Genomic DNA, 25923 nt, shown 5'->3' with positions numbered 1-25923 from the left:
GGCATAGTAAGGTGTGTACGATCGCTTAGATTATAGTGAAAAAACGGGCGCGAGCATGACGAAAAACCTTGCGAAATTCGGGTATATACAGACATGTTACTAAAACGGTGTCAATGAGGATGAAATGAGCACCTCTTTGCGTTTTTTTTTTCTGATGAGCTAGCTACTCATCCTGAAACGAGCGTTCCTGGGGAAAACTGGATATTAGACTAGAATGAGGAGTCTTTCCGGCCGAAGCTAGAGAATCATGAGTTAGGGGTAGAAGACAGAAGCGGCAACCGGGCCATACAGCTGACAAATTCTTGACTTCTAATTTAGAGACGCATTCCTTGTTTTGTGTTGAAAAGGTGTAGAGGATTCAGACGAGCATTTGGAATTTGTCTGTCCAATGACAAATTTTCAGGGTACTGCAGCATTGAAAGAGTTTGACATCACGGTAGCAACGACTGCAGAATCACCTTGTTTTCCGTTATGATGCGTGCGCCAAGTATCATTCGAAAGCGCCGCTAGCGCTGTTGACATTTTAGAAACAAAGAAGCAAGACGACTAAGAGCTCTTGAGAAGACAGTACGAGAGTTTCACGATGTAGATTTCTAAAGCTATCGGCCAATGGCAGCATTCCACACAGTAAATTTTTAAATAATAAGAAAACAATTCCTTATGTTCCAAATATCTAGGTTTCATCTTCGTCGATCTTAGGATCTCCGATACCATCCTCATAAATAGCAAACACACATTCACTTTCTGGCAAACACGGACTATCATAGATCTTGCAAATTCTTTGTTCCGCCCTCCCTTTTTTGAAGGAGAGTCTTGTTGTAGAACTATGCGCGATGATATTTCCACCAATTGGTTTTTTAGGATCTGGGTTATACATCCCAGACATTCCGTCAACTTGAGCTACGACTTGGTTTGTGATCAAGACAGCAATACCAAACTCGTCTGCAAGTCTTTGTAAGGTGCGCATGAATTTTGCAACATGTGTCTGTCTGGCAGACAACTCTCCTCTACCAGAGTAGTCTGTTCTGTACAACGACATAATCGAGTCCACGATAAGCAAAGAGAACCGGGATTCAGACATCATTTGCGCAGCCTGGTGCAAGAGCTGAAACTGATGTTCAGCATTGTAAGCCCTTGCATAGGCGACATTATCAAGACAATCGTCTGGATTGAGCCCATATCGCTGGGCAATTGACACCAAACGCACAGGTCTGAACGTACCCTCTGTGTCGATGTAAAGACATTTTCCTTCGCCTCCTCCCATATCAATGGGCAACTGGCATGTCACAGCTAGAGTGTGGCATAACTGGGACTTACCTGTTCTAAACTCTCCAAATATCTCAGTGATTGAGCCTGTTTCCACACCTCCGCCAAGTAAAGTATCTAACTGCTTCGAGCCTGTGGTAAGACAAATGAGCTCAGATCTCCGACTGTGGAACTCTGATGCGGTAGTGAATCCCATGGGCACAAGTTTTGCGGCCTCCTGGCTTACTCTGTCAGCCTTTGCTTCAGAAATTCCCTTCACAGTGAGTAATGCCTTTTTTGGCGCGTACGCCACACTTTCCACAGTGTGATATCCTTCCGACTTCAACTTTTTGATATCCCCGGATGATATACCGTTTCCTTCAAGTTGCTCAATCAAAAGTGGCCCCGAAAACGCGTCTTCATCCTGCTCCACATTGTCTGACATGGTTGGTGTAGTCGCGTCTATGATAAAAATGATCTGCGGAAACCACGAGTGTTGTAGCTTTCCGGAAAGTACAAACTCACAAGGATATAAATTTCAGATGAAAAGTTTCCGATATTTGAATATCCAGAGAAACCAAGCTGATATGAAAGCGTAGTTGGTTTTTATGTTATCCAAGTCGCGTAGAATCTGATGTAACGCGTGCCCTTAAACCAAAAATGCGCGCTGAGGCGCATGGGGGCGATTTGATGGTCACCGAATTTTGGTACTGCGAAACGCAAAGGCAACCTGAGAATCGTCGAGTTCCTAATTGGGAAGACGTAAACAAAAAAAAATGACGTTGGTTCGATTGCCATGAGGCAAGTGATCAAGTTGTGATTAAATCTAGTAAACTTTAATTTGAATGTACTGCAGAATCATGTATGTTTTGTATAAAAAGTCGCTCAAATCACTGTAGTTCCTCCGATAAATATCTTTTCCCCATCGTCGCCCTGGTTGGGCCACGACACACAGCGGTCATTATGCTGAAAAACTGCGTCAATGGGTCCAAAGACATGGTTGATCAATAACTGCCGCACAAATCGCGAAACCAGAATTAAAGGATTTTTGGTTTGCTGGTCCACCCCATATTCTTTGGCCCTAATTTCATTCCTTTCAAAAACGTGGAGAAGGGGAATTTTACTATTTTCGTAATTCTGTAGGTGTTCAATGGTGATGAATTCGTCAAGTATCTGAGTACCTATCTCCTCATTGATTTGAGCCTCCTCCATAAATCCAAAGCGAATTACACACTTGAGATGTCCTGGAATTTTTGTAGCACTGGCTACGATTCTTTCCTCGGACGGCACAGTAGGAATGGAAAGAACTCTTATTCTGCAAAACACAACTAAAGCTGGGATAGACCCAAAGTAATTTATGATCTTTGCGTATACCTGAGGCACAGTATTTGGAGAAACAATATCTTGATGCGGCGTATCTGAGTAAATGACACATGCACCAGGCATCAAATTTCGCTTCATGACACCAAATCGCGTTCGAACTTTCTGGTACAGATCAATCGGATTGCTTGTGTGATCGATGTCAGTCAGAGAAGGGGTTGCTTCATCAGAGCCTTTCAAAGTGTGATCTCTTAAGTCCACCACATCATTTATCATGTAGTCCGGATATAAATCTGTCAATCTGACCCTCGATGAGAGTTGCTTAGAAACAGTTCGGTCGCGGCAATACCTCCAGAAGAGGAGGAAACTTAAAAAGATGGCACACATCATCAAGGGGAACCATGCTCCACGGGGAACTTTCTTCATGTTTGCAATCACCAAGCAGAGCTCCAACGGAACAAAAATCAAGCCAAATAGAGCGGTGACATACCACTTACATTCATATACATATGTCATGCATATCATCATGAGGATTGAAGTCACCAAAAAGTCTAAGGAAATACTCAAGCCGTAAGCTGCAGTAACCCTATTGGAATTCTTAAATCCAGCAGTAGTTGCACAGACCCCAATGAGTAGCAATATGTTTGCAACGGGGATGTAAACTTTTCCGACGTAGCTGGCTGAGACATGTTTTATTTTTAACTTCGGGAAACAATCAAGATTGATAAGCTGGGCGAGTATACTAAATACCCCAAGAATTAAGGCTTGTGATGCGATGATTGTACTGAGCGTAGCCAATACAAACATTACCCAGTACTGACTACTGCCAGTATTTCCCGGTATTGATAGGTAGAAAACATTAGAAAGATTCTCGGGGTGGTTCACCAAGTAGGCACCTTGGCCCAAGTACGTAATAATCAAGGAAATAAAGACGCAGCTTATTCCAATTTGTGTTGGTGCTCTCCCGAAATGTCCAAGATCAGCAAACATCGCCTCCGTACCTGTGATTGCCAACATTACACCTCCTAGAGCATCGATTCCCACGTTCTTGAAAAGTTTTATAGCATAGTATGGAGATAATGCTCTGAAAATGGCAGGGTGTTGGGTAATGTTTATAATGCCACAAATAATGAGACCGCCCAACCAAAGGGTGATAATAGGTGCAAATAAATGAGAAATTCTATGAGATCCCAATTGCTGAATAGAAAAAAGAAAAATGATAACAATTTCTGAAACCACCAAAACGTAATCGAAATCTGGTTTTGCAACCTGAATACCCGCAATGGCACTCAAGACTGAAGTAGTTGGAGTCAACAATCCATCGGAAAAAACCAAGGAGCATCCCAAAAAGCAGCCAAACAAAGATATAAGAGATACTTTCTGTACCACTGCTGGTTTCTTAACCCAAGATTCAGGAGCTTTGTTACTGGAAATGAAACTAGTTGTTGTCTCAGTTCTCTTTAATAACTCTGCATCCGACCTCTCCGGGGTCCCAGGAATAATGACGCCTTTTGGCCCAGTCCTTAAAGACCTTGCAAGTTTTGCGTATATAGCTACTTGTCCACCTTCTCCTTCATTTGGTCCATATGTGAGAACTATTAAAGCATATTTCACAAGGACAATAATGATGAAAAAGTAAAATATGGCCGAAATTGCTCCATAAATGTCGTCCTGAGCGGGCACATCATTTGGATACTTGATAGAGCTCAAAACATATAAGGGCGAAGTTCCAATATCTCCATATATAGCACCAAGAGATGAGTAAGCTAGCATGAGGGTGTTTTTGATTGAATGTTGTGTTGAAATGCGATCGACTGTTTCCAATTCAGAAAATTCGGTTTCTTCCTTGTCTTCGGTCTTGGCCGGCTCTGTATTTTCGGCCATCATTATATGTTCTATGTGGGCTTTTATAACGCAGTAAACTTTTCCTTTTGTCCACAGATAGTCAAGACAACAGCAACTCTGTGAAAAAGTAGGTAGCGAATATTTGCCAAAAGTACGATTTCACATTTATATACAAATTATCGATAATTGACAAAACAATTAATATCTCATCCCTACAAATAGTTTCTACCCTTTCGGGATGTAGATCTGTACGTCACCAGCATCAATTTCCAGTGTGCACGAATGCTGAAAATCCCTCATACTCCAACTGCAAATAGTTCAGCGGAAAAATAATATGCGCGTCAACTATCTATATACACTCCGCGTACCGTAAAAGCACTACGGAATATCTCCTGAATGGCTCTTGCGCGGCTTCAAGAGTCATTCCAATTGAAGTCCTAGCCTCAACGCATGATATTGTAGACCAAATTATAGCCAGATTCTTCAGAGATTTATTGTGGTAATTTCTGCTTATTCCCCAAAACGATGATCCAGAGCTGGCTAGAGTCTATCATTTTAAATGGCGTATGTGAAGCGGATACTCAGGTCGCCAGTACAATTAACAAGCATCGAGATTGTTAGAAGAGGATTAAAAAAAGTTGCAATTTGGCCAACAAAAAAATCTGCCGGACTAAAGATGCTTTGACATTGCGTGAATTTCCGTTGTAGTAATGTTCGATAATATGGGAAACCAAAAATCACGCAAAGTAATTCGCGCAAGAAAATCGCGCAGCCAGCGAGGTCGTTTCATGCCAGAGGCGACGAGACTCTCTTGTTCCAAATTGGTTGAAAAAATTCACCGTATCTGACACGATTGTCTGTGCTTTGAAGTGTGTTATTGTCTTTTAGCTTGTGCTCCCCGATTTTTCTCTAGTAAATACATGATTCTGTTCGAAACCCCGATAATTATGCAGAGTTTTTGAGATCTTTATTGCCCAGCACCTCCACGCTTTTATGCCTGCAAACAAACGACCAGAGAATCGATGAAACCGTTTTCAGTTTAGCATTATTGCATACGTGACCTCCGTTTAGAATAGTGAATCTCGTGAGGTACTTGTTTTGGGCTTATACATAGATACTAAGAATTACTAGGAGGAATTCTGATCACTCAAGCGTTTCAGCTCATGTGTCTGCCCGTCTTTATGACTCAAAGACTTGACTTTCTTTTGGACAACTGATTTACTTAAAAAATGTTTTCCAAAGGAATGTTCGTCGTGAGGTGGTGTGTGGAATTCAAAACAGTTCCTACGCCATGTTCTCTGCGTCTACCGAACTGCAGGTTCTCGAGTTCGAAATATGTGAGCGACTTATTCGCCCATCTCACAGTATACACGAGGGAAACGTGGGCATTGTTGCTATATTTATGAATATTAGAATAAAATATTCGGAGAACATACTTTTTCTTAGAAATTGAACTTTCACACTTGAACTTTTTTGGCATGCTTCGCCCGGCGAGTATGAAGTATTCGAGAATCAAAGCACAACATGCGAGATCAATGTGACGTCGCGGACAAAGGTCACAATTAGTCGCTCGCAGTGCATTAATAATTGTATTCATCTTTCAATGATCTGTCTTGTGTGCTTGGCCCCATTTGAGGATGACTCATAATTGCATTGTATTTGTTCTCACCGAACTATACCACATACGATCTCCTGGTGATGGCAAAACCGTTTGTTATTGTGATAAAAAACACTTGTTCAAGAACATTCCAACATTTATTTAGACATTGTGCTATCTTGATTGAGCTAATTCTGTTTCTTTGCAATATATATTGCCCGTATATTGCCGGTAATATACCAACAACAGTCACCTCCAGAAATGAATCACTATAATTCAAAAACTTCTCATTCAGAAACACAAGATGAAGTATATTTCTTGTTTTTTTCATTTTTCCTCTAAGGTGCAAGGGGGGTTTTGTGATTTTAAAGGATATATTGAATATCGTTCTCTCCATTGATTTTACTATCTAGAATTGAGACGGTTTGTTGAGTGACAAAAGACATGTCTTTGGAGTCAATAATGCAATAAGATAAAAAAGGACAAATTGAGTCTTGATCAAGGAAACCTTTATATAAATTCGTAATCCTACATTTATTACACGTTGCTCGCTTTTTTGCAAGAATGTTTTGAATATAAGTTGGGTGAGAGTATTGAACGCTCTGTGAAAACATAGCGCCCTGCTCACGTGAACAAGACGCGGCACGCGTTGGGAACGCGTTTTTCGACCAGATGAAATCCTCACCCCAGACAGACACGTTACGTCCAGATCAAGAAAATGCTGACTAAAATTCCCGCGTACATTGACGGTAACAATTTGGTACATTTTGATTGGAAGCTGAATCGTTTGTTTGTGGGGAATGACTCCGGAATTTTGAAGATCTTTAATCCAGATGAACTAGACTCGGAACCTGTGTCCTTGGACACCCTCGAATTCTTGACATCCATTGTAACATTTGGGGACAAAGTTGTCTTCACCAATACGCAAGGAAAGTTGGCTGTACTCAGCTTGGGAAATGAAGTGGTGGGTGATGAAACACACGAGGTGATTTACCAATCGCTGAAGCCTTTGAGAGATGCACAAATCATCAATGAGGGAAGCCGGATAATCTGCGGAGGAGATATTAACGAAATTATAATCGTTGATTTACTGGATGAAAACAAAGTGGATAAACTTCCTGTTGCCGAAAACGTACTCAGTTTTTCCTACAATTCTTTGGGGGAATTGGTCTCTGTTGCTTTAGCCAATGGGGATGTCCTCGTTTACTCTGTTTCCAATGAAAAACCCGAGCTTATGGAGAAGATAGAAGGCCAAGTGCCACCAAAAACACATCAGTCGTCGGATCTGTCAATTGATTATCATAGTGACCATGCCAATGAGCTAGTTTGCACTCAATCATTGTGGTCACCGACCGGAGAAAACATATATTTACCAACTTCCTTCGGGTCCATTAAATCTTTCACTAGAGACGACTGGTCTCTCGCAGCTGAGTCTTCTCCATATACGGAACAACTTGTTGCGCTTGATCTTTCACCTTGCAATAAGTTCATTGCCTTGCTTTTCAAAAACGGAGTGATTCATATACAAAATCTTGAAAAGTTCGCTCTCATTAAATCTTTGAACGTCGAATTTGCTGACACCTTACCGATCAGCTTAGCTTGGTCGAAACATACAATCTTCGTTGGAGCAACCAAGGGTGAGCTCCACTCGATACAAATCTCACTTGAAGAAGACATTGAAGGTAAGGGCAAAACTATATCAGAAGTTGAAAAGCTCTTTCTCGAAGAGGCTAGTGACTCTGATTCCGAGCAGATCAATGAAATCGCGGAAAACTCAAAGAAAAGAGACGCTCTTGATGATTCAATGATTATAGACGAGGATGATGACGAGGATGAGCAAGACCCGTATCAGTACCACAACAGGCCCGTGAAAGATATTCTTTCAAATAGGCGGAAGAGAGCTCGCTTTCTGGCGGATATTCCAACATTATTAGACGAGCCTTCTTATGAATTGACTCCATATTCTCCAGGATCGACCCCTTGGATTAAGTCTGCCAATGCTAGTACAAACACCACAAAGAGAAGATACCTATTCATGAATGCGATTGGGTACTCTTGGTCGGTGAAAAATGACTCTGATGACTTGTCAAACATCCAAAAGAGTGTAACAATTTCATTTTTCGACAGATCCGTAAACAAGGATTATCACTTCATTGATTACTATGACTATGACCTATGCTCTATGAACGAGCGAGGTATTTTGCTTGGGTGCTCTGGACACCAGAATGAAACGAGTTCTCACAAGGGACGTATTTTTTACAGACACCATATCAACACAAGTGATTCGTGGGATAGACAAATACCTCTTTTAGAGACTGAGTATATCACGTCTATTTGCATCACAAGCTCCACTTCTAATACTTCTGGTGACTCGATTATTGTCGTTGGTACTAGCTTTGGCTACCTTAGATTCTTTAACCTTTATGGTCTTTGCATCAACATTATGAAGGTGTCCCCAATTATCTCTCTCATTTCATCAGCCATCAACACTGTGTTCAGTATCCATCAATCAGGAAAGGAAACTTACAGCTACTCGATTATCAGCGTACCAGACGACTACAAGTTTCATCAACAGGAGTGCAATTTACCGATCAAAGCTTCACGATTACCCTTGATCAAGGGCCTCTTTTTCAATGATCACTCAGACCCATGCCTTGTTGCTGGACATGATGATACACTTGTTGTGCTTTCTCACTGGAGAGAAACAGGAAATGCGAGATGGGTACCTGTTCTTAACTACAACAACGCTGTCTCCGACTTTGGATTGACTGAAACCAAGAAAAATTGGAAATGTTGGCCTCTTGGTCTTCAGGGTGATAAAACGGTTTGTTTGATTTTGAAAAACAATGATGTTTATCCAGGCTTCCCGCTCCCACTACCTATTGAATTCAACCTAAGGCTTCCTACAAGATGCTTCAAGAGTTTGCTAGCAAACGAAAAGAATAACGACGAAGCTGAAGAGGATCAAATTGCCACTGGAAGCAATGATCTTGAAGGGAAATTACAAAAAATCAGGGACGACGACCCAGAAGAAGAATTTCTACGTGTTTCCACATTAGGAAAGCTATTGGCCTCCTCTCTTGGTGATTTAGGCGACGAGGAAGAAACCATGGACACATTGAAAAGATACAGTCTCGTGTTTGACAAGTCTCTTCTCAAGCTCTTCAACAGTGCCTGTGAAGAATCACGGCTTAACAAGGCATTTAGTGTCGTCAAGCTCATCAAAAATGACAAGGCCCTACTTGCAGCCACCAAGATTGCTGAAAGACATAGTTTCTCGAATCTCATGGCCAAGATTAACAAATTAAGAGAAGAACTCTTGGAGATGCAAGATGACGAGGAGGAGGAAAATGAGGAGGAGTAATGGTCAGATTAGAATGCAACCGGTGTGCTTACAACTAAGCCAATGTGCTTCAATAAGTAGAACGTCATTTAGTATTGTCAGATATGTACAAAGTAATAGGATTTCAAATGACTGATCACGGGCATTTCTAAGCCTATGAGAGCTGTTTCTTGACGAAGTGGAAAATGATTGGAGTGATCCACAAGGCACCAGCCATCAAGCCAGCAGTTTGCAAAGTGCTGTACGCATATTGTTCCTGCAATTTCTTTTGCTCCTCAGAGGGTTGAGCACCTGGTCCGCCGAACATAATTTATATACAATAAGTGGTGTTGTCGGTCCGAGCAGCAAACTTGGCTTCATAAACTAAAATTTTCTCGGTGCACGTCACGTGGTGCGACTTTGCGGCAGGTTTTGCGAGGTAGAGACCTGCAATGTGAAGATGGACTACTGTAGGTTGGTAGCAGGGTTTAGATAACTTCAAAATGACTTCGATAAAACCGTTTAAGATGGAGGATTTATATGAGTTGAATAGTGTGAACCTTGATCCGTTCACTGAAAATTTCAATCTTCTGTTCTATCTTCAGTACCTCTGTGATTGGCCCACGCTATTCTTCAAGTCTGTAGAAGACACGGGGAATGCTAAGAGAGAGATAAGCGGGTATATGATGGGAAAAACGGAAGGCCAACTAGTTATGAAAGAGTGGCATACTCATATCACAGCAGTAACGATTGGCCGCAATTTTCGACGTATAAAATTAGCCTCGGACTTGTGCACGCATCTCGAACAGATCACGGCGATCGCACCCCACGAAGCATTGTTCGTAGACCTCTTTGTGAAAGTCACAAACACCGTTGCCCGACAGCTATACGAAAAATTGGGATATCTGGTTTACCGGCGGGTCATTGGATACTACGGGGACAAGTACCCCACTGACCGGGATCATGTAAACGATGATGTCGATGCCTTCGACATGCGAAAAGCTCTTCCCCGAGACGTGAAGAGAGAAACAGTGAGAGAAAATGGGGAGAAATTTAACGTTTTTCCTCACGAGGTCACATTTTAAATCATGCACCAGACATAGGATTCGAAATAAAGCGATCTACAATGCGAGATGTACATGCGCCAATCATGGGAGAAGACTGCTGCTTTATGATATCAGTCTGGATCATTGGGTTCGTTGGTTGGTCAGTTCGGCCCATGAAAGCCGTTGGCCCCATAAGTTTTCAAATTTGGCCAAATCTGATTGTGAGTAATTTTTCAAATCTTCCATTCACCATCAATGATAGTAGGTTTGATTATTGGTCGAGGGACAATAAACCTTTTTCCCCAGAAAACTATGCCGCACTCTCAGCAAGTGGGGAACCTTTTCACGCAGGCCGTGACTATTGCTCCTTCGCACTGGGTCATATAATCGGCTCACTTTTCTCCAGACTCAACGCCAACTTTTCACTGCTACCACAATCATGTCGAAGCAATTTTACGCTAAATCGCTAATAAAAGAGCCTCTCTCCAATTCTTCATCGAGGTCAGTGTCTCGTGTAAGAACCCCGCTTCCAGATGGTGAGGAGAATGGAGCTTTGGATGTTAACTTTCTGACGCTCGAGGAATTAATCTCGAGAAAACTTGAGTCGTTGCAATCCATGTTACTCCTGAGTGAGGCAGAAGAAACTGAAAACCGTGACTCGATGGTAGCTGACTCACAGGACTACAGACAAAAAAATGCAGTTTCCATGAATAAAGCCAGGATTCAGTCCGGTTCGACCACGATAAATGACATTGCTCTGTCCTTGCAACACTCCAGATCGTCCGTCTCATCTCTGTCTAGAGAATTGCTTTTGGCTCAACTCTACAAGATAATTGTCACAAAACCTATTCCAGTTTTCAACGAAGAAGTGGCCGATAACCACAGCTACGTGACGGAAGAAGTCGTTCTGTCATTCGTCAAGCTTTTAACAACCGGAGACTATAGGTCTGCTACCGAATTCATTCTTCTTTACAGATCAGTAATTGCTCTTCTTGCAAGCGATCTTGAAGATTTTGGTGAGCTTGTGAGTCTGGACTTTATCGAAACCTTGGAGAATCTCATCCTGGCACCTGCCAATCTGCTCATCAATAATGAGAATAAGGCCAGTGTCATTACGGGATACTGCGGCTTGTTATTAATCCTTTATGGAGGGACTTCGTCTTTTGGCGTCGACGACAAGGTAAAGTGGCTTTTGGAGCTTGCCCAAGGATTCGTTCAGAGTTCCCTCAACTTGAAGCTACAGTTGAATACAGGCGATAGAGAATACTCCACTTTGATGCATGAGAGTGAGGACAAGCGCTTGATAGATGAGCAAGAATCTCGCTATCTAGCTGAGGCGAATGTCGCTGTCTCTGCCCTTCACGGCGTTGGCGTATTGGTTACGTTGCTTCAAAAAGGAGAATATCTCAACGACCTTCTCAGTACATTGGCAACGGATCTTGTTACGATTGTGGACAACGATGAAAATGTCGAGATTTCCAAAGCTGCAGCTAAGGTATTGGCGCTTTGCTACGAATCGTATACATACGAAAGTGCTTCTGAAGATGATGATGACGATGACACGGAGTTCAACTACAACTCCCCCTATTATGAGCAAGAGGCGATAATCAATACGTGCATGCGTCTTTCGAACCTCTCATCGAGAAGGGTCGGGAAAAAAGAGAAGAAGGATACAAACTCTGTGTTCCAAGAAGTGGCAAAGACGATAGAATACTATACGAATGCGGAACAACGGGAAGAGATTTACAAGTTGTCGCCCACAGGACTTGAGCTATTGGCAGCTTCTGTCAGCTCTACGCACGTCAAATTGTCGCGTTCCAAGTCTTTGTCCATCAATAGCTGGTTCCTATACTTCAGATTGTTGCATCTCAAGTGGTGCTTCGGCTTTGGCCTCCATGATCAACTCGTGGAGAACCCAGAAATAAAAGCTCTTTTGAAAATGCCCGGCTCTAAATATCAACAAAAATATGGCGCTGGTGATGAAGAAACGCTTGGTGATCTAGGTTTCAGCAGAAATGCTAAGACAGACGTGGAGCGTTTTGCGAAGACGGACAAAAAGAGGGCCAACGACTTGAAAAAGGCCAGAGAAGACAAGATATCACAGAATCTCGAAGAACTTCAAATTGAAAAGTAGTCTTGGATTTTACTATTCATATATTTAAGCACACTATCGCACACATCTTCAATACCTTGAGTGTAGAACAATTGCCAGGCTTACGTAAGAGCATACACAGGATAATCAGCTAACAAATAAAAAATAGTGCGTGAAATTATCATGAGAACCGTAATTAAGATTCGCTTCCGTTCTATATATTCTATACTTTAATCTTGAAGGGTTTCGTGCGAGTGGCTAATAAATTACAAAACGTGATTCGTGAACGGCTAGATTTTGGGGCATCTTCATCATTGAATAACGAAGTCAGTGACGTTGAATTTCTCAGAAGAAATTCCCATTTGCCCGATATACTTTCTAGCCTCCTCGGCCAACTTCTCGCTGGTTTCGTCGTCCCAGTTGAGTTCACCTTTCATGATTTCAACAACACCATCAACAGCGTGCAAGGCTTGTCTGGCATTCAAAAATGCCAATCTAGATCTTCTGGCCAAAAAGTCAAGAGGAGTTCTGATGTACTCGTATTTCAAAGAATACTTCAATTCGGCCACAGTGAATGGCTCATCGAATGATTGGTAAGACAAGAAGTTGTCGTCAGTGGTTTTTTCAGCAGAAGGCTCAAAGCTCTTGGTGGCAGCCAATGTGACTGGCAACTTATTGTAGTCAGACTCCTGGTACAATTCCAAGATAAGGGACGATCTGGAACCATAGTTATGACTGAGGTACTTGGCCAATTTCAAAGGAATTTTGTACTTATGGATCAACCTAGCAGAGTAGTTCTTGGAGTAATCTTCACCACCAATGAGAATGAGTTCATTAGTTTTGCAAGGACCGATTTGGGTTTCACCGAAATCAAAGTGCTTTACAACGTGGTCAATAGTCTCCTGGGCCATTTCTCTATAAGTAGTCCACTTACCACCCGAAATGGTAACCAAACCAGACTCTGATTGAGTAAGCAAATGCGAACGGACCAATCCTTGGGTGCCAGATGCTTCCTTACCCTTTGGCAACTTGGATGGGTCACGGGCTAATGGTCTAATACCAGACCAAGCAGACAACACATCTTCTCTGTGAACAGGGAAAACGAGGTATTTTTGCAATTCAGTCAAGATGTCTTGAATTTCCTCTTCAGTTGGGACAGGATTCTCGGGAACAGACTTCAATGGGGTGTCAGTGGTGCCAGCTAACACCTTTCCTTGCCAGGGCAAGAAAAACATAACTCTACCATCAGAAGTAGAAGGATCCAACAATCCCATTGTTTGTGGGCCATAGTATTCAGGAAGGACAACGTGGACACCGGATGAGGGGACAACCATTCTTGGAGCTTGCGGGGTTTTTGGAGGCAAGCCTTGAGGATCGGCGTCCATTTCCAAAAGCCTATCGGCCAAAGGACCAGTAGCATTCACAGTAGCAGTAGCTCTAATGAGGGATTCCTCGCCTGTTTCGCGGTTACGGGCTAAAACACCAACGAGTTTGCCCTCTTCTTTTACCAATTGCTTGACTTCCATGTAGTTTAATACAGTGGCGCCATGGCTGATGGCAGTAATGGCCAAAGTCGAGTTCATTCTGGAGTCGTTAAAAGTACCGTCGTGGTAAACACAAGAAGCCTTCAAGTTGGAGTGATCCATCATTGGAGCGATAGACGCCGTGGTCTCCTTGGAGAAAATGGTGGAATTTCTCAAGTTTTGGTGACCGGCAAACCAATCGTACATCTTACAACCAACAAAAAAGTATGGGACTTGCCACCACTTGTAAACAGGGATCATGATCGGCAAAACCGAGCACAAGTGAGGAGCAGTGCGAAGCATGTTGCCTCTCTCATTCAAGGCCTCGATGACCAAGTCGAGCTGATCTTTTGAAAGCTGGAAAATGGCCTTTTCCAAGTATCTGACACCACCGTGAGCCATTTTGGTTGACTTTGAGGATGTACCGGATGCGAAGTCATTCTTCTCCAACAAACATACGTTAAGGCCTCTGGTGACGGCGTCAAGAGCGGCACCAGTGCCGGTGGCACCACCACCAATGACTAGAACATCGAATTTTTCGGTGCTCTTTAATCTTCTCAAAAGATCGTCTCTTGAAGGGGGAGCCTCGAGAGACGTGATCAATGGTTTGTAAGATTTGTTAAATTCCGAGTGATTGGGAGCCTTCACGAAATCTAAGTAAACGACCGAGGCTCCGACGGCACCGCCAGTCGCCAAGGCAGCTTTCGCGAGAGCTGATTTAAAAAAACGTGACATAGTCTAGCTTTTGTTACTGCCTAAACTTCTCGCGAGCGAAGAGGTTCACTGTTATATAGAGGGTGGGTCACGGAAAAGCTCGGCAATAGCAATGAGCAACAGAGAAAAAAAATTATATGCTACTTGCTAAATACTCGGAGCGGCCTAAACAGTGTCGCGGTATAATATGTAGGTGGGCGTGGAAGGCTGCGTCCCGTGGCTCTCTTCTTGATACAGGCACCGCGTCGGAACGGCAAACCCCAAGTTCCAGACCAGCTTTTGGGCGTCCATCAGAGCACTAGATTACGTGTGAAATTACGAATCTTGACTTTTTCGTGTCGCCTCCAGTAGTTGTGAGCCCCGGAAATTTTAATTTCTTTTGCGCTCATTCAAGACAGACTTTTAGCCAAGTGATCAAGGCGAGGAAGAGAAAGTCACAATGCAGGGCCAGTGGTCATAACGCTTGTCGCGGCGCTTAACCCTCTAATTTGGGCTAGTGTGCAATTTCGACCTTGGAGCCTATTGAAGCACACGTGAAGCTTTAGATGATGAAAATTTTACGTAGCGATGACGTGAGACACAACAGGTCAAAAAAAAAAAAAGGAAAATGAGTGATGATCAAGAATGATCAGCAAGGCCCTGCCAAAAGTATAGGGCCGGCTCGGCGTTTTGGGCCTATATTCGGCCCTCCAATGGGCTCCCGTAGCCTCGGCCCTAAGATGTGCCACGCTCGCACCAGCGGAGCATTGCGCATCATGTGACCACGGGCTTCCGATTTCTGGACCGGATATTGAGCCCACGCTACGGTCCAATTAAGCTCTCAAGGCTCAGTGAGGCTATGTGTCAGACGGATGCAGGTGAAAAGTTTTCAAGCTTAAAAAAGAAAAGCAAGACTCATGCACGAAGCCTTATTGAAGCTGGAATGAGGGGACGTCTTGACTCACTGGCATAGTTTCGCATCACGTTTTTTTTCGTTTGCTTGTTGTGTGCACGGCTGGCGCTTATTCCGAGCCGAATGAGGAGTTGCGGTTGGGGGCCGTGGGGAGCCGGGCCATGGCTATCAACCATGGATGCGCGTATCTCCGCATCACCCTCCGACAATTGCGCCGCAGTAACTGTGGTGCCCTCGCAGAACAATTTCGCCTAAACTAAGAAGTTGCGTCAAACGAACATCCAGAAAGCGCATCAAATGGAAGGTATCATCTGGAATTGGACATCCCATTGCAGAGCCGTCGTATCTAACGGAATCGAATCTGTTTCTGGCTATTGGACGGCGTGAGGAGGACTTGGAGCGACATACCCAGTTGTGCTCAACCATGAGGTGATTCAAAATATTGTATAGTTCTCTGAAAGCAGCGAAATGAGAGATTTCCTGGGGCTTTTCTGCTGTAACTTCTTCTGTTTGGGCACGAACTATTGAGACTGTTCACCTGGAACTTTATGCCTGGTGCCCTGCACACTCTTTCTTCACTCTACACTATACTTCCGCGCACACCCCAATTGCAATGTAGCAGATACTCTTTACCTGATTTGCATTGAACCATGGATGACTTAACTGCCTCGCAACAAGAAACCCTTAGTGAATTTGCGGTTGTCACGGGCATATCGTTAGATGACGCTGACACTAAGTCCAAAGCCATAGCTTTGCTCTCGTACAACAACTACAACTTGAACAACTCAGTGCTCGCATATTTTGATAAAGGATTCGCTTTGCCTGAGCCTGAACCAGAGCCCACGGAGAACATTTCGCTGCAAGTAGAATCAAGCAGTGATTTCTTTGCTACAGGACTAGAACGGTTCGATGAGAGAAACTATAGTAATTTGCAGGGCGATTTTGCCATGGTCCACGTGTTGCCGAGATTGGCCAAAGCACCCAGAATCTCCACCAAGTGGCAGCTAGATTTGGGCATACATATCTCTCGTAAAGCTTTCAAAAGCACGGAGGAGAAAGATCTACTTACAGAACATCCGAAGCCCAAGAAACTGACATTCCTTTGGATAATCTTTCTTCTCGTTCCAAAGACGCTTTCTTTCCTATACTCGGCATTTCGCTATCTATTCGGGCTCAATCTATCCATTGGGTATGACGGTGCACCCAATTCAAAATTTGATTTCGAAGCGTACGATGAAAATTATAACGCTCGAGACAGCCTCTTGATCAATGAGATTTCAAGCACTTACAACATCGCGACAGAAAACTTCAACGAATGACACGCATCCAGCCAACAGGAATTCCACTTTCTCTTGGGGATACTCTGCGATGACAGTAGTGTTCAATTCACGCAAAAGTTGCTTGAAACCCAACGCTTCAAAGATGTCTTTTCTAAGACGGGACAATTAAAAGACACTCAACTATTTGTGAATAACGTGGATAAGAGTCCTGAAGCTTTCGAAGTAGCGTCTACATACAACTGCCGCAAACTCCCTTTTATTTTCTTAATCGGCAATGTATCAAAGGATCCATCGGTGATGTCCTCAATGTCGATAATATACAAGGCGAATTGTATCCTTGGCGATGATGAGGAACAAGCAGCGTTGATCAGAAAAACGGTCAATAGTCTTTGTAAGATTTCAAACGACTATAACCCACAACTTGTCACTAAGCGCTTTGACAAACAAGAAATAGAAATGAGCCGCATTATAAAAGAAAAACAAGACGAGGCTTATTTGGAGTCTCTTGAAAACGATAAGGTTAAAAAGGTTGAGAAAGAAAATCAACGCTTGCAACAAGAAGCCCAGATGAAATTAAAAGCCCTCAGAGAGGGTTTCATCAAGTATCTTCATGATACAAAGTACTTCGAAGGTCGGGTGGATGGTGTGCCAGCAAGCAATCTTATAAGAATTTCCATTAAGCTACCGGATGGAAGAAGAATCTTGCAAAAGTTTCCCAAAGAAGGTGCCATGGGTGAGATTTACTTGTTTGTGGAAACTCTTTTAATTGATGAACAGGAAGTAAAAGAAATTGAACCAATGCAAATGAGCGTGCCTGAATTCCTTGATCAGTTTAAGTTTTCCTTCGAGTTGTTCAAGCCGCTTCCCAAATATTGTTTGCCCAGTTCTACAGAGACGATACAGGATTTTGGTAATCTTGGTTCTGGAGACAATGTATTGTTCGAGTATGTTGATTGTGAAGACAAAGACATGGATATCGTTTGAATCAAGCATGAAAATACGGGATCATGTTTTCCTCTTAGTCGAAGATAGTGGTAGATTATGTACTTTATATGGCTCATGTATTATAACAATATTACGAGCTATGCGCCCCTCTAACTAAAGTTGCTAGAACAACTCTTATCACGTGTGATGCCTACCTGCTACATGAAATGGGTATGAAGAGTCTCTTAGATGTTTTATGAAGTGACTGAAGCCCCCTAAAATATATATGAGGACCGTTGTTATTTTTTTGCGATCTTTTTTTGTCTTTTCTGTTTGGTACATCGTTATCCCCATGGTGTCTAATAAAACCTAAGAATGCGACTGCTTGTATAATGTGTGAAAGATAATCGAAAATTAAAACTTGGATTTAATTTCCCAGGCTCACTGTATATTGTTCCTCTTTATCTGCAGAGTATACTCTAGAAAATCCTGGTCAGATTTTAAACTCAAAGTTATTAAAATTGTCTAGAAGTCAGGCTCTATAAATCTCACCAATAGTACTTTCCGCATTCTTCATGAAAGTCGTGTCGTTCTGATTCAAGCAGTAAGTATATTTCCGATCACAAGAGGCAAGAGGAAGCAAGAAGTTTGAAGATAGTAGAAATGAATCTATACCAAACTACTAAGTATAAATACAGTGAGTGATTCCAAAGCTTGAAGCATAGCAATGCTTTGGCGTCAATTGCGCCCTCCTTTGCATTCATTATCACGCTAATCGTGTGCCAAGCTTTTGGAGAGGTAGAGGTTTAATCCGAAGCACGCGGCGGTACGCTACAACATAATTTTGGTGGGGTCAGATTTAGCTCGTACAACAGGCTATTCTCTAAAGCGGCAATTATCTCTGATAAAGTAGAACTAAAACTAGACGAAACAAAGGAGAAGAACTCAGACCAGCGAAAACCCGACATATCAGGCTCTGAACTTATTATCAAAAAAAAAAAAACAATTACTATCATTCTTGACCACGCATCCCCAGCAAAATGGCCAGTCGTCTCTCCAAATTAGAGGCTGAGAAATTGGCTATTATTCAACAATCTATGTCGAACAGAGGTAGGTCTCTCTCTCCATCGGGGAATAACTCTAGATCTTCGTCTGCTCTGGCCGATGACTTCAACAATAGAGAAATGAAATGGTCTATCATCAATCACGACCCCCTGGAAAGGATCCAAGGAGAGAATTCGACAGGAGCTGCAGCAGGCGAGGAAATGTGGGACGACGAAAATAGCGAAGAGGAACACATCAGTGACGACTACGAGGGTGAGAAGTTTGAGTACAACGGAACGGGGAATATTCTTCCTAACTATGCATGCCACGACGAGAAGATGACCGAAATCTCATCGATCTTGGAACATTCCAACTTAAATGACCAGGAAACCATCAAAAAACTCGAGGAGCTCACTGCAAATGAAAGGGCTGTGGCCAACGCTAAGAAGATTGGTTCAAATGTAGACAATGATGTTGTGGCCAAACTAGCTGAAAACAAGCACGCGTTAACCGGGCAGGACAAGTTAGATCTTAACAAGTCAGATCAAGATGCTGAATCCAGGAGGCAGAAATTAGAGGCTTACCAAGCCTATCGAAGGAAGATCATCCACCAGGAAAATGACAACTTACGGGGGCGTCAATCACCGTCGTCCAAGAAAAGTGACGATACTACGACTGAAGGGTCAGATGCTTCCGAATTCATGATACCATACACCTCAGCTGTGGAAGATAAGTTGGACTCTGAGTTTGCATTCCAGCTCAATGAGACGATTAAAGAGGGAGAAGTTGATTCCAACATTTCTCAATCAAGGGTGATCCAAACGATTACTCGAGGGAACTTCTTCCAACTTATCAATCCTCAAATCAAACCAAAGATGTTTTTGCTATGCATGGACTTTAGTCCCGAATCTATTTTCGCTCTTGAGTGGTGTTTGGGAACTGTTTTAGTGGATGGATCTGTTCTTTTTATCGTTTGTGTGATTGAGGACAACGACACCAATCACCAATTGAAAGGAAACACTCTGAATGAATCTGCAAGAGAAAGTGCTCGATTGAACATGCTTAACAGAGCAAAACAACAGGTTTTGAATTTGCTCAAGCTCACGAAATTGCAGCTTCATATAGTGATTGAGATCATACACCATCCTATTCCCCGCCACTTGATCTTAGAGTGCATTGACAATTTGCAGCCAACACTCGTTGTTGTCGGTTCGAAAGGCCTGAGCGCCATTAAGGGAGTTTTGTTAGGGTCGTTGTCAAATTATTTGGTCACTAAGTCTTCTGTTCCGGTCATGGTTGTGAGGGAGAAGCTTAAGAAGATCAACAGGTTCAAGAGTGGTTCATCGATATTCTCCAACAATATCAAGCCTTTGACGTTGTCAGAAGCTAGAGTGGATTAAGGAGACTACATTTATTTCGACCAACTCTTTAGTTTCAAGCGATTCCAACAGTTTGTATTATGCAATATGATTACCCATTCATCACCACCATCTATTTAAACCCCTTTCAGCCTATAGGAAAATTTCTAGAAAAGTTTTTTTGCTTTTGTTGAATGCAACGCCACATTCTTCAGCCGGGCACTTTCGAGGAGCCGAAATTTGGGGATTTAGTGTAGTCATGTGATTGGAGTTTTTACCCCGCTTGGATGGCGGTCGGTTTCCGATATTTTTGATACAACGACCACAGAAAACATGGCCACATTTTGCAGCAAATACCCGTTTAGAAAGCTCTCTGTCTGTACTGAAACACTGTCTTATGCAATACCACGGCGCCATGACTTGTGATGATGACGCATGTACCTCGAGGTTCTCGTCATATTTCAAGTCGGGCTCGAAGTCCGTTGGAATGCCCTCTCCCAAAACAATACCACACAATTCGCACATGACGTTATCATCAGGAGCAATGTCATTTGTGTAACCGTCTAGTTCGTCGCATGCAACTCCCTTTTTCTTCTCAAGAACTTTTCTATTGTGCCTGTTTTCGGACTCCATCTTACGATCAAGAGAGTTTTCTTCCTCACGACTGATTCTGTCCATGATTGCTGAGGATATATCACCGTCTCCTTGGCCCTGGAAGAATAGTCGAGTTTGAGGACTATGTTCCGCCAAGAAGGCTGGAATATCATCATAGCTAAGCCATAGCGGGTTCTGTACTCTGGGGTAGAATCTAGCTTGGTATAAGTTTCTGTTCTGTCTGGGATTCGGGCGTCTTCGAACGTTTCGTGAGAACGGGGTATCAAGGGAACGAGCACCCACCGTCGGTCGAGATAGCGTAGGCTCTATGGACCGGGGTCGACTAGGAGGCCCACCAGGAAATTCTATTTCATACATGGGAGGGTCCGCCGTTGTGTGACCAGTAATTTCGACGTCGTCGTTGTTTGAGTGAGTACTATTTTCTGCGACAATTTCCACGTCCTCATCACCTGAAGCATCACTGGTGACTTCAATAACATTATTTTGTCGGAGCACATCATAGTTTGAGCTCGGAAAGACAGGGGACCCAAGATCGTCCTCACTTTCAACCTCGACCACTTGCGGCGTCGGAGATTTGGTTTGTGCTCTTTCGCTCATGAATCGACCGCTTGTTCGGGACCGCACTTAGTGCATTCAAGTGGGAGAAACAAAGGACTGGTATTTCGGATGGGGTGGTTTTTTTCTTGTAAAAAAACGGAGCAGATGGTGCAAAATGAGTATTTGAGATTTTCTCGAGAGTATTTTTGATATGCCGGGTGTACTTTAAGCAAAGTGGGCTTGTAGAACGCCACTAGGACTTGGAGTCGCGGGCCTAGTATGGGGGTGTATGAAAGTGCTCGAGTGATCCAGAGGAAGTCGAGGCCTTCGCGGATGCAAACTGAGGTCCCGGGTGCAGTAAACCACACATTGCTCGGAAACACTGCTATGCACATCAGTTCCAGCGGCGACAAGAGCAAGAACAAACTTTTGATGCGTGGTCGATCCCCAATGTTTTCTGGAAATAAAAGTGCATGATGTTGTCTATTTTTATCTTGTGCCTCTGCGCCCGTGTCGCATGGCCCAAGGGAATCTGGGGGTCTTCTGCCTGACTCCAGTAGAACAGTTTTAAACCAAATAAATTTTCAAAGCTATGCAATTATAAAAATAGAATACAGGGAGAAGAACAGGATGCAACAGTCCAAAGAGCTTACTTCTTCAAACCGCTTCTGATGTAACGGCCGACAACGACACAGTGGTCTCTCTCATAAGGCTCCAAGGTCAATTGCTCCAAAGGCTTGATTCTCTCTTCTCTCAACTTCTGCACCTCTCTGGCAAAAACAGTCTCGGCGTCGACGGTGGAGTCGATACAGTTGGCCTTGATGGAGATGACGACACATCCTTGGTCCTTCAAGAACAAGTGGGAGTTCAAAGCAATGATACGTGCCTGGTCGGGCTGGGCCACATCGGCAAAGACGGCGTCCACCATACCAATCAACATACGGTACTTTTGAGGGTGACGGGCATCGTCGATGATGGGGATGACGTTAGGTCTCTTCTTAGCCATGCTGATCAACTCTCTGCCTGGTCTGTGAGAGAACTCAACGGCGTAGACCATACCCTCTGGGCCAACGACATCGGAGACGTGCGAAACAGAAGTACCGGAGGCAGCACCCAAGTACAACACCTTCTTACCTGGGGCAATGCCCAACTCATCGATACCACCCATGATACCGGCGGCCAACTTGGATCTGAAAGGGTTCCAGACACGGTACTCGGTCTTGGTGGCTGGCGCACCCTCCTCCTTGGCGGGCTCGTCGACGGAGATTCTCTTCTCTCCGTACACAGACTCACCTGGAGCAATGTTTCTGGTCACCAACAAATCCTCCTTACCTCTGGCAATGAAAACACCAGCATGTCTGTGGGGCTCAATGACGACTTTGGCACCACCTCTGGCACCGCCTCTGGCGCCACCTCTGCCACCTCTAGCACCGCCACGAGCACCGCCTCTGGGAGCACCGCGACCTCCACCGAAGCCGCCTCTGGCTCCACCACGGCCACCACCAAAACCACCTCTGGCACCACCTCTTCCACCACGAGCGCCACCACCGAATCCACCACGGGATCCGCCTCTGCCGCCACGGGCACCACCTCTAGAACCGCCTCTTGAATCTCCAAAAGCCATTTTTATTTATGTGTTGGATTGTTTGTTAGTGTTGGAAAAATGTATGGAGCGAGAAAAATTTTTGTCCTTCGCTTTCTATGGCGGACTGCGTGCGGGTAACCCCTCTGACCCAGCTCAACGAATGGGAGGATATCAGGACATAGACCAGCGACATGGGGAGAACGCGGGAAGATATGACACTGTGTGTAGCCAACGGAATCACGTTTGCTGGTTGGCGGCTTTTTCCGGAACTTTAAGAGGCATCATGAGTGGACATAAGGGCAGGATGAGTCCAAATCCTCAGAATCGTGTACTTTGACCGATTCAGGCTTCACTCGAGCGTAAAATGACCAAAAAAAGATAGCTATGGTGATTGGGGCTCGATTCAAGACGACCGATAGCAAGACAACGATGCCAAAGTCAAGCGAAGTGTAGATATCGTGGTTCATTGCTTCGACCACCGATGACCATCGTGCGGCTCGTGGAATTGCCGCTTTGGGAAGGTGATTTATTGCTTCGCTCTGACGAAGAGTGAAGGGTGTGCGTTATCGATGCAGTGTACGTCTTCACACAAACAAAGGGCATTTTTCCCATTGAAATGAAATTCAGGCGGGGTTCAGTGGTTTTTGTTCCACACTCTCCTCTCAACTTGGTTATCAGACTGCCCAGGTCCTGCAAGCGCGACGCACTATCTGAACTGGGCATTCAAAGGCCTCGCAGTTACGCGGCCCCCACGGAGCCGCATCAGCCTAAAACATATATACCTGGCCTGGTCTCACTGAGGTATACAACGCCCATTATTTGCCCCCTTTTCTCACTGCCATGTCTTTCACCACGGCCATCGTGTCGGGGACAATTATCTGTGGATGCCTCAATTCACTCTTGACCAAGTTTCAGGACAATCAATGCGTTGCCCACTGTGACAATCCGGACATCTCCAAGCACCAGCTCTACGAGCAGCCAGGGATCCAGACCCTCCAAATGTTTATTGGAGAGTCTGCTATATATCTTGTGTTCTACTGCCTCTACAAGGCTCCGTGGACGAAAAGATCCCAGTACGTCCAGATCCAGGCTCAAGAGCCCTCATTCCGTGAAAGCGTCGTGCTTGCAATTCCGTCGGTATGCGACATGTTAGCCACCTCGCTCATGAACGTTGGTTTGGTTTACACTCCAGTATCAATTTACCAAATGACCCGAGGTGCCGTTGTGTTATTTGTGGCCATAATGTCAGTGTTGTTCTTGAAGAGAAGAATAAGGAAATTGGAGTGGATCGCGCTTATCTTTGTCACGCTCGGTATTGCAGTTGTGGGGTACAGTGGCTCCAGCGGCTCCACCAGTAAGGAGGACCCGAGACTTATTTCTCTTGGAATGTCTCTTATCATCGTAGCAGTGGCTCTCCAAGCTGTGCAGTTTGTTGTCGAAGAAAAGATTCTTAGTCATTATCTGTTCACGCCTTTGAAGTTGGTCTACACAGAAGGCTTTTCCGGCTCCATAATCTTGGTGGCGACCTTGGTGATTTCGCATCTTGTGGCTAGCACTTTGCAGAGTGAGAGTGAGTTTGCGAAATCAAAGCTCAATCTTCAAGTTTCGCTTGCAGAGACATTCTCCCTGTGGGCAATTTTGGGCTCTTCGCTTCTTATCATGGTGTGCATTTCTGCATTCAATTTCTGCGGTATATCGCTAACGCACCACTTGTCTGCCACTTCGAGGTCCACGATTGATAGTTGTCGGACCCTTTTGGTTTGGCTTGTGGCGATGTGCCTCGGATGGGAATCTTTCCGTGTTCTTCAGTTTTTTGGTTTTTCCATTTTGGTTTTTGGAACCCTATGCTTCAATGGGGTGCTCCAGCCAGAGAGTTGGAGCTGGGTGCCAGGATTTTTGAAAGACAAGGAACACAGCAACGAGAGATTGATCGATGTTGTCGATGAACCAGTTGATAGAATGTAAGATAGAGGAAGTTGACGGATGAGACAGAGGCGATATCAATACAGAGAGACAATTTAAAGAAGAATGGCAGAATTCATAGTCCCATTTTTTAAGTCAATAGACCAAACATTTCGCAACGAGATATTATAGGTCAGGTAGCAAAAAGTCATTTCTCAAATACTCTACCCTCTATGGCTGAAGCTAATCTTCTGAGAATAATAGTGTGCACAGTCGGTCGTGCGCGCTACCCCCGGTGCGCCACCAACACTACTTCGACAACTGATCGCATCGAAATCTATAATCATATAATCAACATCAAATACATTTACAAAATGGTATGTCGCCTGCTCTCTTGTCCCAGGAGTGACCTCAAAGAACAAAACTAACAACCTAGTCCTTGAAAGTAGTTCCAGAAAACAAGAAATTGTCCTCGGTGAGCACTACCACCTTTGGTGTAGTCTCCGAGAACACACCAGCCTTGCAAGATACATTGAGGGCCCAAGAAGGACCCTTGAATATTGCTTCACAATTAAATAATCGTCATCCGCTTGAAGGCAGGATTCAAAGCTGGGAAAGCACACAGCAGGATACCAAGTTGGAAATGTACAGACGTGTGTTTGGTGCCGGTGAACCGATCAAGAGATCCATGGAATTGAACATCGTGGAAGCCACTGACTTCAAGCCACAAGTATTGGGTGGTTCCGACAGTTTGCACAGAGACATCCTTTTGAACAGGGAGGCTACGGTCGACTGGGAAGATGTGTACAAAGGAGGCTTTGAGTCCGGCAGAAATGTCCAGGACTTCCACTCTGAGATGGAGAGAAAGCTTGGTATTTAATGTGATATGACGATTGGAAGGCGCATCGAACATGAAAGATACGAGTTGGGAGTTGCACCGGTTGCCAGAACCTGCTAGGTATATTTTCAGGGTCGGAACCGAATTTGTGTTGATTTGATATTCACGGAAGACTTGGATTGCATGTCGTCAAACTAGCGATTGCAAGTACTGCTTTCCAGTCAACAGAGTGATGGAAGGCAAT

The 25923-nt window shown here is 44.0% G+C and overlaps 12 protein-coding genes across 12 annotated transcripts; 7 read left to right on the top strand and 5 right to left on the bottom strand.

The window, feature by feature from the left end:
- Positions 1–2130: 2130 nt before the first annotated feature.
- HAK1 (Hak1p) lies at positions 2131–4452 on the bottom strand (the record flags this gene model as incomplete). The annotated part of the gene is made up of 1 exon (XM_018856686.1): positions 2131–4452. One exon carries the CDS (start codon positions 4450–4452, stop codon positions 2131–2133), a length of 2322 nt encoding a protein of 773 aa, XP_018714979.1.
- A 2273-nt stretch (positions 4453–6725) lies between these two features.
- METBIDRAFT_36459 (chromatin-binding protein) lies at positions 6726–9371 on the top strand (the record flags this gene model as incomplete). Its single annotated transcript, XM_018856742.1, has 1 exon — positions 6726–9371. One exon carries the CDS (start codon positions 6726–6728, stop codon positions 9369–9371), a length of 2646 nt encoding a protein of 881 aa, XP_018714978.1.
- A 133-nt stretch (positions 9372–9504) lies between these two features.
- METBIDRAFT_37464 (uncharacterized protein) lies at positions 9505–9657 on the bottom strand (the record flags this gene model as incomplete). The annotated part of the gene is made up of 1 exon (XM_018856874.1): positions 9505–9657. The coding sequence occupies one exon, from the start codon at positions 9655–9657 to the stop codon at positions 9505–9507; it is 153 nt and encodes a 50-aa protein (XP_018714977.1).
- Positions 9602–10614, top strand: METBIDRAFT_134471 (peptide alpha-N-acetyltransferase complex B subunit). The gene has a single exon (XM_018854364.1). The coding sequence runs from the start codon at positions 9833–9835 to the stop codon at positions 10412–10414; it is 582 nt and encodes a 193-aa protein (XP_018714976.1). The 5' UTR covers positions 9602–9832; the 3' UTR covers positions 10415–10614.
- Positions 10615–10814: 200 nt separating this feature from the next.
- On the top strand, positions 10815–12509 carry METBIDRAFT_35275 (uncharacterized protein; the record flags this gene model as incomplete). Its single annotated transcript, XM_018856590.1, has 1 exon — positions 10815–12509. One exon carries the CDS (start codon positions 10815–10817, stop codon positions 12507–12509), a length of 1695 nt encoding a protein of 564 aa, XP_018714975.1.
- A 269-nt stretch (positions 12510–12778) lies between these two features.
- GUT2 (glycerol-3-phosphate dehydrogenase) lies at positions 12779–14725 on the bottom strand (the record flags this gene model as incomplete). Its single annotated transcript, XM_018858671.1, has 1 exon — positions 12779–14725. The coding sequence occupies one exon, from the start codon at positions 14723–14725 to the stop codon at positions 12779–12781; it is 1947 nt and encodes a 648-aa protein (XP_018714974.1).
- Positions 14726–16246: 1521 nt separating this feature from the next.
- Positions 16247–18064, top strand: METBIDRAFT_86460 (uncharacterized protein; the record flags this gene model as incomplete). The annotated part of the gene is made up of 2 exons (XM_018859260.1): positions 16247–16824; positions 16927–18064. 2 exons carry the CDS (start codon positions 16247–16249, stop codon positions 17858–17860), a joined length of 1512 nt encoding a protein of 503 aa, XP_018714973.1. The 3' UTR covers positions 17861–18064.
- A 776-nt stretch (positions 18065–18840) lies between these two features.
- METBIDRAFT_33948 (Imp2'p) lies at positions 18841–20244 on the top strand (the record flags this gene model as incomplete). The annotated part of the gene is made up of 1 exon (XM_018856427.1): positions 18841–20244. The coding sequence occupies one exon, from the start codon at positions 18841–18843 to the stop codon at positions 20242–20244; it is 1404 nt and encodes a 467-aa protein (XP_018714972.1).
- A 111-nt stretch (positions 20245–20355) lies between these two features.
- On the bottom strand, positions 20356–21414 carry HEX3 (SUMO-targeted ubiquitin ligase complex subunit; the record flags this gene model as incomplete). The annotated part of the gene is made up of 1 exon (XM_018853813.1): positions 20356–21414. The coding sequence occupies one exon, from the start codon at positions 21412–21414 to the stop codon at positions 20356–20358; it is 1059 nt and encodes a 352-aa protein (XP_018714971.1).
- A 589-nt stretch (positions 21415–22003) lies between these two features.
- Positions 22004–22978, bottom strand: NOP1 (rRNA methyltransferase; the record flags this gene model as incomplete). Its single annotated transcript, XM_018858670.1, has 1 exon — positions 22004–22978. The coding sequence occupies one exon, from the start codon at positions 22976–22978 to the stop codon at positions 22004–22006; it is 975 nt and encodes a 324-aa protein (XP_018714970.1).
- An 801-nt stretch (positions 22979–23779) lies between these two features.
- Positions 23780–24904, top strand: METBIDRAFT_77273 (uncharacterized protein; the record flags this gene model as incomplete). Its single annotated transcript, XM_018858669.1, has 1 exon — positions 23780–24904. One exon carries the CDS (start codon positions 23780–23782, stop codon positions 24902–24904), a length of 1125 nt encoding a protein of 374 aa, XP_018714969.1.
- A 302-nt stretch (positions 24905–25206) lies between these two features.
- METBIDRAFT_66651 (uncharacterized protein) lies at positions 25207–25721 on the top strand (the record flags this gene model as incomplete). The annotated part of the gene is made up of 2 exons (XM_018858361.1): positions 25207–25218; positions 25278–25721. Exons 1-2 carry the CDS (start codon positions 25216–25218, stop codon positions 25719–25721), a joined length of 447 nt encoding a protein of 148 aa, XP_018714968.1. The 5' UTR covers positions 25207–25215.
- Between the last annotated feature and the right edge of the window lie 202 nt (positions 25722–25923).

This window comes from Metschnikowia bicuspidata (assembly GCF_001664035.1).
Source record: "Metschnikowia bicuspidata var. bicuspidata NRRL YB-4993 chromosome Unknown METBIscaffold_1, whole genome shotgun sequence".
Classification (NCBI taxonomy): Eukaryota; Fungi; Ascomycota; class Pichiomycetes; order Serinales; family Metschnikowiaceae; genus Metschnikowia; species Metschnikowia bicuspidata.
This window is presented reverse-complemented; position numbering and strand designations above follow the sequence as displayed.